The 12,681-nt window shown below is 31.2% G+C and overlaps 1 protein-coding gene across 1 annotated transcript; it reads right to left on the reverse strand.

Moving 5' to 3' along the window:
• Positions 1 to 1,382: 1,382 nt before the first annotated feature.
• LOC109816338 (GATA zinc finger protein) lies at positions 1,383 to 5,973 on the reverse strand. The gene is made up of 3 exons (XM_020381317.3): positions 5,125 to 5,973; positions 3,039 to 3,207; positions 1,383 to 2,115 (listed from the first exon to the last, which is right to left on the reverse strand). The coding sequence occupies exons 1-3, from the start codon at positions 5,866 to 5,868 to the stop codon at positions 1,646 to 1,648; spliced, it is 1,383 nt and encodes a 460-aa protein (XP_020236906.2). The 5' UTR covers positions 5,869 to 5,973; the 3' UTR covers positions 1,383 to 1,645.
• Between the last annotated feature and the right edge of the window lie 6,708 nt (positions 5,974 to 12,681).

The raw sequence follows: 12,681 nt of genomic DNA on the forward strand, positions 1-12,681 counted from the left end.
ACAAACAGTTTTCAATTAGGATTGATCTGACATGTAAATTAGTTTTTGCCGTATGATAGTGAAGTATAAATTATATTATAGTCTATCCTTAGCTTAAGCTAGTATATTTTTCTCATATAATTTCAGCAAACATGTCCTTTACTTTTACAACTGGCATCCAGTGCGACAAAAGTGACCTCAGTAATCAGGGGCAACAATTGTGCACGTTCAATTAGTCAACTGGGTGTCTCACTGGAAATTTTGTAATGCCTAGATTTGGAAGAAAAAAAGAAGAACTAGCTGCATTGAATTTACTTGTATTAAGTTCCATTCCCTCGGACTTTACTTGCCGAACGGTGAATAACTAAATATAAAGTTTTTTGTTGGTTGAGTAATTCCACTTACACATTCAGATCATATAACTCGTGTCAGAGTAATATTTGTACACTTCACCCCACATACAGAAGGAAAAATTGAGCAAAATTTTAGACACTTGTTTTTTGAAAAGAAAATTTAAGACAGTTTAATGTTAAAACATGTTCCGGTAACCAAACATTTCGAGAACAGATTAGTTTAAAAATAACCCAACGATCAAGGAAACTTGAACTTACAAAGAAATGTTCGTAATACACTTTGTCGCAATCTTTAAAACACATTATCTTTTACTGGTTAAACTTTATTATATATATATATATATATATATATATATAATTTGATGAATTTTACATCCTATTTAATAATTTTCTCATCTGATTTTATAATTTTTAATATATTCTAATCAATGAAAATGAATATGTTAAAGAAAGTACTTACTAGCACTCCTCCAGAAATGCCAAGGAAATATTGCTGACATACAATCATACACTTTCAAGGATTAAATTGATAGTTTAACCTTTAGAAAAATAAGGAACTAAAATAATTCACAGTTAAATTAGTACGATCCAAAGTAACACAACTGGATCATTTTTCTTGATAACCAAATTGAAGTATTAATAGAGACCGGACAAGACACCAGTTTGGCGAGAAAACGTGATTAGTTTATTTTGAATTTTTTTTTTCACGAAATTGCTAGTCATTTATTCCTTTCATAAGTTCCATTCAACTTTTAAGTCTTGAAAAATATTTTATCATCTGCAATTGAATTGTCTAAAAATGAAAAGATAAGCAATAACATAATAAATAAATGCTTACTGCGGAGATGCTTGGTACAAATCTACATCAATGAAGATGGTGTAAGATGACAGACTCAAAGTGTTAAAGAGGTAAACTAGAATCATCTGTAATAAAATGATAAAAATTATATAGGTTATATGTGTATAAATGCGTGAGTAGCATCATTCTTACTTAATACTATGTGTATAAATGCGTGTGAGTAGCATCATTCTAACTTAATACTGTCGAAGTTAAAAACTGGAATAACCAATAAACCTTGCATTTCTTGAGGCCATCTGGCAGTAGAAAATGAATCTCTGCATTTTCTTTAAAGGGTATTATACTGATGTAAAAGCAACTTTTGCAAATGCTTTGAATCCTTCATTGCAAATTGCACTATATTTCTACTATCATTTAATATACCAAGGAGAGTCACAAACTGAAATTGAAAGGGCAACGAAGTTTATGAATTTGATCATGAAATTATGACCATTTGCTCAGCTTCAGAATTGAATTATGGTTCAATTTGTTGGTTTTCAATGTTACAACCCTCCACAAGTATTCTCTTCATATGATCGACTAGTCCTTCCATCTGCTCTCTTGAATGAAGGGGTGATGGATATATACAAGCACAATCCAACTTTCCATTTCTTATGGTGTCAAATATGGCTATGGATGGGCCAACACCATGAGCAGAAGCACAACCCATATAGTCTTCCAATCCAATCTCTTCATGCATTTCAGCCGAGTCATCAAAGACAGGATCTTCAAACACAGAGATCAATGCAGTTCTGAGTGATGATGATGGTGTCAAACCGGGATTCTCAATAGCCTTGCACATTAGGTAGTTCAGGTCAGACATGTCTGTGAAATGCTTGTTGCACTTCATAGCATTTTCAAAGGCTGTGTAGCTTCTATTTGCCAACTCCCATAAGTTTTCTCCACACACGTCATGTGTGTTCAGGATGGCAGAATGGTAAAATCCTGAACCAAACAATAGATTAATTGGCAGAACGTCAAAATTATACAAAAACAGTTGAAGAAAAAATGTATCACATTCTTTCATATGCTCGGATTACAAATAATTTGGAAGTTCCAGTGTACCATGTATTGGAGGTAATAAACTATTTCAAAAGGTTGGAATTTTATATGGAGACATATGAATAGTTTTATGTCATATCACTGACATAACTAACTAATTTACTAAGGCTGTATAGGAAATGATTTCATTAACAAGTGATAGTTTTCATTAGTATAAGAGGCAGACTCTCCTTTTCCTAACCATTCACAAATAGTTTTTATTTTTCCAAAGAAATAAATAAAAATAAAAGCATTATCAAGATACAAGGAACACGACAAGGCTTGATATTGTTTATGTTGAAAATGTCACTTTCTAACCCACTCAAATAAATATGAACCTAATTGGTGGATTCGGACAAAGCATGTTCCTTGTTTTAATTAGGTCTCGCAGTCTCATTTAAAAATTAATAGTAGTTAGAAAAACTAATATTGAATGTTAACTGATAATATAAGAAAGAATAATCTTTCCAAGTTATTGCACATAGGACAACCTGAAAAAAAATACCAGAGCATATTTCTGTAAACCAGTCAAGTATAAACTTCTCCATAAACATTTTTAGTAGAGAAAATAGGAAGAAAAAATAAAATAATTCTTTTTATAAACTAATTTGTAGAAGTTCTCTTATATTAACTTCTCCAAAAGCTTATTTTTAACTTATGCATAAACTAGTTTTAGTTGATAGAGGAACTAACTGTATTTGATTTTTTTTTCTTCTTATTTTTCTTTAAAAGAAGTGCTTATGAAAAAATTTACCCAAACAGGTTTGATGTCAAAGTAGAAGCAGCATAATAAAACAAACAAAAATTACTAGAAAATATGGTTTTACCAGCATGGTTGCTGGGAAGGACTGGATCAAGAAGTGAGCGGCAATCAACAAGTGTTACTACAGCATACTTTTCTCTTTGATAATCTGGAAGGGATTTAGAGGTCCATGAAGCAATCATTCCAGCTGCTGCAAGTGCTGCACAAAGTTTAATCCCTCTTGATTTGCATCCCTACATGATCTTGCATAATTAACTTAATCCAAAAAATTACCAGATCATGAGCAAAAAGTGAGTAAACAGGATGCCGTATTGATCAGACTTCATAACAATCACATTATAAGACATCATATTATATTATAACCAGTAGTTTTGGCATTTTGAAGAAACTTCTATCAGGCATACTGGCTAATACTAACTTTCCTTATTGTTTTATCTGGAGTATGGATTTTAATTACAAATGCCTTAACACGAAAAAGAAGATAATATAACATTGCAACTGGTTTGTACCAGAAAGAAAATAGCAGCTGATAAAATTGCCTGTAATTTTCTCCCTACTGCAAATATGAATCATCATTTATCAATTTATTAGCCGATAAATCCAATAGATATTATAAATAGTTTGGATCAAACCACAGGGCTGTGACATGTGAAACTGAAACACAAACCCCTCCTCACTGGTAATAGAGACTCTCCCTTCCTAGTAGCTTTGACTTTTAAGACCAACGACTTCTCTATAATGTGCCAATTGAGTTTTTCTTTTTTGGGAAAAAAAAAAAAAGTATCTTCATCTCCTTCTCTAGACTTGCAAATAGATATTGCAATAGTCAGAATCATGATTTTAGATCATAGTTAGGGTCACAATTGCAAATCCTTTATTACTGTGGCCACAATTGCAGTGCGATGCGGTTGCAGTAAACATAAAATCCATTTGCAGATCGCAATTTAAAATCCTGGTTAGAATTAATTTAACAGTTGAAAAGATAGAGCCAGTGCTCATGAGCCAAGTTATAATACTTTTACCAGCAAAATGCTCTAGGTGGGTTGAAGTGCATATTTCTGGTGGTATCAAGTATAAATGATTAGTTTCTCACATTTAACAATGTAATAACGATAATGAAGTAAGTAAACACAGGATACAAAGACAAAAGTTTTATTTTTTGTGAAGCTGATGCAATGACCCATCAACTGAATACAAGAGCTGGAGTTATTATCTCATGACTTACGAGCATAGTCAATTACTATGCTGCAATTGGGTATTGTCGTACTTGGACATTGGAGTTATCACCTACCTAAGCATATGCAATTTTGCACCCCATGCCTTATCCCCAACCTCATCATTCTTTCAGACAACGACTCCAAGAGTCCAAACAAAATTACTAACACAACACGATACATCTCCCTATTCGTCTCTAAGGAAGAAATTTGTCATTATTATTTTGGAAATCTGGAGATTTGCATAAAATAACAACGATATGTCACAGTCGAGAGGACCAAAATCAACGAAGCTAACCGGGATAGTAACACATAAATATGACCAATTTTGAAAATCGCAGTACCGGCAACGATATGACATGTTATAATATTGTATTGACATAAGAATAAAAAAGAATAATTACAATAAAGACATTAATGTTTTAAAAATATTATTATATTTATCTCGTTATTCCAATATCCCACTAATATCGGTACCAAAAAATTAAAAATTAAAAAAATAACTCAAAATAGTGTCCAAAGGTTTTAAGTTTTAACTCCCCTTATGTATCAATTATTCTACCCAATATGGGTGATATATTATTTTATTTAATACATTCTATGTTTAGTCCATGAGTCCATTTATAAGAATTTCGATCTTGTGGATATCTCACCTCAATTAAGAATAATAAGTTCATAATTCCTTTCTAAAAAAATGTCATACATCTATCATGATTTGTAATTAGTTTACGGACATAACTTGCCATTGTCAATACATAATTATTAAAATCTAAAAGGAAAATCTTTAGAAAGATATAAAAATTGTAGTTAATTTTTTTTTTTTTAAATAAGTTGGGTTTGCAGTGAGATATTAAACCCAAAATAATCAAAATATAGAGAGAAATAATAACATATCAATTTGCAGAAGAAAAAAAAAAGTAGGGGTAGATAACTCACGGCTAGTAAGTTCTTGGTTTCATCCACATTCATTTTCAACCTCACTATCCTCGAACTCCGAGGCGAATCCGCATCTACGAAACTCAAATTGGAAAACCGCAGCGCGTTGAGCGAGTACCCAAGCACGTCCATCCCACGCGCCCAGAACGGCTTGTTCATCTTCCCTTCGGGGATCAGATCCTCGATCGCCGCACCCACCTTCTCCTCCGCCGCCTCATCACCGGCGCCGCCTCCCGCCAGCCGCAGGAGCTCCCTCAGCACGGCAACGGCGGCGGCGCGGTCGCAGGCCGCCGTGTGGAGGCGCAAGATGACGGCGAAGCGATCGGAAGAAATGGTATAGGCGGCGGCGTGGAGGACGTCGGCGTCGGATAAATGGCGCCACGTGTGGCAGGTCATCTCGTGGTGCAGGAGCGCGAGGAATGGTTCGTCATTGGATTGGGCCTGGAGGATTTGGGCCGTGGAGGGGAGATCGAAGGGGTGGATCTGGACGGTGGGCCTGGGAGGGGTTCGGAAGTGGAAGGTGTTGTTGGAGGGGTCGTAGTGGAGCTTGGCGCGGAGGAGAGGGTGGGAATTTTGGAGTTTGTGGAGGGCGTTTTGGATGAGAGGGATTTGGGGCTGTTTGGAGAGGAGGAGGCCGAGGACGGTGATGCCGGTGCCCACGGGCACGGCCTTGCACCAGCTGTACTCGGTGCCGCCGAGGGGCCGGGCTTCAGTGGGCTCGACCGCTGCTGGGCTTTGGGCCATTTTGGGTTGGAGTGAGTGTCAGACTGGGAAGTGCCAGTGGTTGAAGATAACGTATAAAATCTTATTAATGAATGTGGGTCCTTGTAAGTTCATTTATTTTGGAACTTCTGAATCTACTACCCTACCCATAATAATTGGTTATCACAGGTGGCATGGGGGTTCGTGTGGGGCTCTTCTCACTTCTCACTTTTTAACCAACGTATCCGAATCATCCCTGTCAGTGTCATGCAAATTTACTCTTTCTACTACGTATTAATGAGTTTAGGTGGAGCCATAAATATTTATAGCCTTAAATATATTTTTAATTTTTTAAAATTTTATTTTAATTCCTTAAATCACTAATAATATATTTAAAAGTGATAAATTAAAATAATTAAATAATATTAATTGAATTTAATATAATATTTTTACTAATAAAAATATTAGTAAATAAATTTTATGTAATAATATATGATAAATTTTTAGTAAAATTTGAGTATAAAAATTAAAATAATATTTTTTGAAATTATAGGGACTAAAAATAATAATTTTAAATTTGAAAAACAAAAAAAAATTTACCCTAAATTTAAGGGACTAAAAACATATTTAAGTCATATTTATATTTAGATTATTTTTTTATATACAAGAAAACCTAATTAAACCTGTAACATTCTTAGGTTTTGAATTCAGTTTATCAAATACGTATAAAAAAAGGTATCCCGTGGTTTTATGTATTTTTTTTAAAGAATAAAATAAAATAAGTGATAAGAATACTTAAAATTAAATATGTGTGAGTGGTTAATAATTATAGGGTGCGAGTGATTTTGATTAATTATTGTCCAAAAAATAAATTTATATAAAAATAAATAAACATAAGAGAGAAAGAGTGTTTTAGAAATTAAGAAGAAAATAATTAATAAAATGAGTATATTAAAATAATTTATTGTCTTTATTGTCTTTATTAATTAAGAAGAAAGAGTGTGTGAGTGGTTAATAATTATAATGTATGAGTAGGTTTAACTAATTATTTAAAACGTGTGAGGAATTTGAAAAATAAATTTATGAAAAAAAAATAAATAAAAAAGGGAGAGAAAGAGTGTTTTAAAAATTAAGAGATAATATAATAAAAGTAAATATGTATACCAAAAAGACTTGTAAAAATATAAAAGTTACAAGTATTACAAATATTATTATTGATAATAATATATTAAGTATAAACTAATATATGTAATATATATATATATATATATATATATAATATTAATAGTAAATATAATGATAAGTTTGGTTTTAGTAGCTTTTTAAAAGGAAAATACATACTTTCTCAATCAAATTGAATACAATTTTAACCTTTTTTTTTTTTAATGAATGATGTTTTCATTTTTAGCATAATATTATTTTTAAAATTTACTTTTTTTTTATAAATTATTCAACTATTATAATTAAAATAATATATTTAGTTATTTTTAATCTATATATAGCAATTTTAAAAGTATAGTTATTAGGTGACACAGAAAGTGACTTTCTTCTCTTCCCTGAACTTAAAAATATATACCATTCTTTTCAAAACATATTCTATCTCTTAATGGCTTGGTTTCTGATTGTGTCATATCTCAACTGGTCTCATGATGGATACCTCATATCTTAAAATAAAACTTAAACTTAGTTGTATATTTATTGAGACGCCATCATTTATGTACCCTCCACAAATAATACAAAGTGAGATGGTTTGCTTTGTATTCATACTTTATTAATGTGTTGCTTGTCTCTGTTTGCAGGATAAGTAGGTGGATAATTTATTGAGTGCCTAGCTAATTTATTAACATTATTCAGTATCAGTTGATTTTCATGATTCCATCATTATTCTCTTTCTCATTTAATATTCTTTTTTTTATTTCTTTTTTAAAATTTTGGATTTTTTGTTTTTCCTTTCACTTTTTTTACAGCAGTTTTTCCTTCCATTTGTCCACCAACATTCCTACTTTTTATTTTTTATTTTTTTCTATTGTATAGTTGCTAATTCACATTAGCTATTTGTTGTGGAAATAATTATTCTTTTATAAGAGTGATCCGAGAAGAAAATTAATTTAGAAAATAAAGAGTGAAATTTTAATAATTTTTATTTTCATGTTGCCTCTCTTGCCTTTCTGATTATTTTAAATTAATAAAAATAAAATATAAAAATAAAAATTTTAAAAATTATTTACCAAAATAAATAATTTGTGCCAACGTTGCATAAGATTAAAGAAAATACTTATGGAAGTGATATTTTCTGAATATAAGATATTTGAATAAAAAAAAAACATAAGTAAAGTAAGAAAAACTGATAAAATATCACAAAATTTATACAGTTAACTATAAGTATAGACATTATAGCAAATTAGTTTCATTTTATCTAATCCAATAAATAACTTAATACATTCATAATATATTAAATACTAAAAAAATAGATAAAATTATTAATATTATCTTAAATCTACAAATATAATAAAATTAATATTTAAATTTATAAACTTAAAATTTAATAATAAAAAATAGATATAATTTTTAAAACTAAATATTAAATTAAACTATAACTTAAACATTGTCAAAGTTAAAATCTTGGAGCTAGCTATCTCACCCTTTGAGATACCTCCAACGTAACAAGGAGATTAATCACTGCTATCAACAGTAGATATTTCAGAGACGAACTAAAAAAAAGTTAAAATGTTTTTGATAAAAAAAAAACTCCTAGAAAATGAGACAGATTTATTCAACTACCCCCGTGATAGAATGTGAATAGAAAATGACATTTTCTTTAATTCGGTGTCACATTAGTACAAATTATTTATTTTGATAAATAATTTTTAAAATTTTAATATTTATTTTTTAAAATTTATAATGACCAAAAAGTCATCTTTTTTTGTAAACAACTTAATTTTTTCAATTGTCAATTTTGACTTAATTAATTTTGAATAAATTATATTTTGAGTCTTTTTATAATACTTAATTTATAAATTTGGTTCTGAATTTTTAATTATATAATTATAATTTTATAAAATTATAATTATATAATTAAATTATGTATTTGAATAATAATCAAAGAAAAATTATTAACAAGATAAAGTTAACCTGCGTGGCTGCATTAAATTGCATGTGCTCAAACGAAGGGTTATATAATAATTTAACTTAAAAGTGATGATTGAATCACTATTAATTGGATTCAAATATATAATTTGGTACTGTAATCATTATTCAAATTAAAAATGAGTAATTTTTGTTTAATGATATTATTATATATTAAAATTATTTATACATTACAAATTATTTGTAATTACATATAAAGTGTGAAAATATATTTATTTTTAAATGATGAAAGAATTAATTAAGATGTGCGCTCAAACATGCGTGTGCCTGTGTTTAATATTTAGTTTAAAATTAAAAAAATTACTTTTGAATATTATTATATACTTAATATTTGTTTTTAATTATAAACTTTTGAATATTAGTTAAGATAATTTTAAAAAAAAATTGTTTGACTGAATAATCAAATCAAAATATATTATTTTTGTTTTGATCGATTGAAATTTTTTAATTATTTATTTATTTTGATATTTAATGAAAAATCTTACAAATAAGGGAAAAGTAGTATGCAGCAAATTTTAGGCATGGACATAATTGAATGGTCATTAATTGTTCATTTATGACATCCAATCAATCAATTAGAAATTTTAAGCACGAATATGAATAAATTGTGTTTAATAATATTATATATTTACAAATATATATATATATATATATATATAAGGAAAGATCTATTTATTTCAGTAGTAAATTTATTTAGACTTATTTTGTTTAATAATTCATATTTTACATCAAATTTTAAAGGTCCTACAGTTGAAATTTAAAGTTCTTAATACATAGATAAAATATGTAAATTTTAAAAAAAATAAAAATTATTTGATATTTCGTTTCATTTGTAACGTAGTGAGTAGATTACAGAGTTTAATTGATTCTAGGGAGAAGAGTATATAAGGGTTTCTCTAAAAAGGGGACTTCATAAGTTCATTCTCAAAGAAATTTAAAGAAAAGGACTTTGGGTCTATGAGCTCCTTTTTTTCCCAAATTTCTTTGTCTGATTCTTCTTTTCTTCTAGATTACTAATCTCTTCTCTCTTTTCTTGGAATTCAGGCTAGGAAGTTTGCTATTGGTGGATTGAAGTCCGTGAATCGAGCTTCGGGAGAAAATTCTTCTTCTTCTCAATTCTTGGCCATTTTGAGCCAATCTTCAGGTGAGGGAAGCTAAAATGTATGTTGTTTCGTTGCATGTGAGTTTAGGAACTCAATTGATACATGAATTTGGAGAATCCATGGTTGGATTGGAGAAACTTCTCATTTTCGGGGTTTTGGGAAAAATGAGGGTTTTTGAGGATTTTGATGCGTATGTTAGATGCATGTTGGATCTGAGGTAATTTTTGAATTGTGTGAAGCATATGTGTTGTGTTTCATGGATTGCATGTGGCTGGATTTGTTGATTTTTAGGTGTTGGAAGAAATTTTTGAAGTTTTGGGGCTGCTGTTTGAATTTCTGACGGCCGCAGTTCTTGGTGCTGAACGTGAATTGAGATGGAGCTCTCTGGATGAGTCACACCGGGTGTGAGGGAACCACGCCGGGCGAGATATCAGATAAATGCCCTGTATGTTCATGTACTAATGTGGCACCGAGCGCAGGATTGATGCGCCAGGTGTGGAGACTCTGGATGGTCTCTATTTAGAGCACACCGGGAGTAGGGTACGCCGGGTGTGGAGACTCTTATGAGTCTCTATTTCAATTTGAGCACGTCGGGTGTGGATGAGTTCTAGGACTCTCAGGTTGGGATTAGGCCGGGCGCGCTGAGGCTGCGCTAGGCGTAACATGTTTATGAATGATTGATTTGAAATGATGCTTATGCATGGTTAAAGTGGAAGAATTGATCATGTATGTCTGATGTATGATGTATGGTGGTGTATGATTCATATGTATGCTTAGTGATGATATGTATGAATGTTTTAATAAGATATGACATGTATGTATATATGTTCATATGAGGATGATTTTGATCATGATGGTGGATTGACCATGTATGATGTATGATACATTATTGTGTGTGATGCCTTATGGCATGTGTCTAGCCTAGGACTTGAGGAGAGGGAAATATTTTCGAATTGGAAGAGCTCACATAGAGTCTCTTGAGAGTGGTGCTTGGATAGGCCACTGGTGGGTGAGTTTCCTCTAAGTCCTTAGCTAGTGTTGGAGCGGAGTATGAGGTTGAGGGTTATTCCCTTAACCAAGTACTGGGAAAGGTGCGTGGTTCCTTGCGGATACTCGGTGGGCGAACCCCACAAGTGACTTGGTAATGCATGCCAAGGTCGTGGTAAGCCTGTACCCAGCTGTGCTATACCTGACAGTGGAACCGGACTTCCAATTGTGTAAGAATTTATATCTTATTTAGCTGTGACCGAGCGAGCACATTGGGCGTGAAAACGGTTGGGGTGGTTTTGGTAGGATTAGTATGTCACTTATACTACTCTGCTATTAGGGAGATCTCCTAGGTGAATGCGTGACAACGCATTAGATGACTAATATGCATTGATATCTGTCATGAGTTGCATGTTATTGCATGATTGCTATTATGGTGAAATGTGTAGTGTTTGAGTTCATGATTGATAGTTAGATGATTGTGTAGTATAGATTATTGTTCTATACTTGTATGGTTGTTTAGAACTCTAGCTTACCCTTCTGTTTTCATGTGGATGGACTGCGATGATCATACCTTGTATGGGAGTAGGTCAGGACTAGCTTAGAGTTGAGGTGACCGCTGCGAGATAAGGAGTTTTATCCTAGTGTCAAAGTTACCTTCTTGGGTAACTGTTGTTTGTGCTTGACCAGCACTAGGATTATATTATTTGGATGAATGTACATATTTGGTGTTGTATTTTGTACATAGAAACTTAGTTCTATTATATATATATATATATATGTGCCTGTATGTATGAATTATCCAGTTTTAATATTTTTCTTAGTTCACTAGTAGTAGTGCGATTCCACTAAGTATATGGACCATGGCGAGTCGTTACATCATTAATTTAAATCAATGTATAAAATAATTTTTTGATTATCCGTCAATTTGAATTAATGAAGTGAAGTATATAGATGGAAGGGTACGGATATCACTATCCCGTTCAAGTATCTATACCCGATAGATATGAGATTTGTGTCTTTATCCTCGTCTTTATCGACTATCAGATATACCTGTACATAGTTTGTACCAACCTAAAAATTAATTAAATACTTTTTTGTAATATATATATATATATATATATATATAAATTTAACATAGAGTAATAATTACAAAATTACATTATTAAGTTTTATTTACATAAATTTAAAATAGAGTAAGAATTATATGATGTCAAGTAAATTTTTTTTAAAAAAAAATTAAGTTCTAGAAATTTAAAAGCAGATACATGCATGAGGCAAGTAAGTATATAGTCATCCTGTCCTCGTACCCAATTTAATAAAGAATATTTTCTATACCTTAACTCGTATTTGATCACCCTTATCCGTCAAAGTCAAGGCAGGTTCGATACTACCACAAGTCTACCCTTAGATTTTCCTTATGATTGTATTGCGATGGTCATATAATTATGAGAGCAGGTCAAGATTTAGGCTGCGGGCGAACATTTTATAGTGTCATGCTAGATGACATTGTTTTTTATTGATGTTTGTTCTAGGACAACATGTATATAACAGATACTTGTCTGGAAACTTAGGATTTTATGCTTTACAGTTGGATACTTTTATGTGTGTATATATA

Source organism: Cajanus cajan, chromosome 7, assembly GCF_000230855.2.
Source record: "Cajanus cajan strain Asha chromosome 7, NIPB_CcT2T_4, whole genome shotgun sequence".
Taxonomy (NCBI): domain Eukaryota; kingdom Viridiplantae; phylum Streptophyta; class Magnoliopsida; order Fabales; family Fabaceae; genus Cajanus; species Cajanus cajan.

Coding starts and splice junctions, on each gene's coding strand:
- LOC109816338 (XM_020381317.3), bottom strand. CDS start 5,868: ATGGCCCAAAGCCCAGCAGCGGTCGAGCCCACTGAAGCCCGGCCCCTC. Junction 3,208..5,124: donor AAACCAAGAACTTACTAGCC/GTGAGTTATCTA, acceptor AAGATCATGTAG/GGATGCAAATCAAGAGGGAT. Junction 2,116..3,038: donor CCTTCCCAGCAACCATGCTG/GTAAAACCATAT, acceptor TGTTTGGTTCAG/GATTTTACCATTCTGCCATC.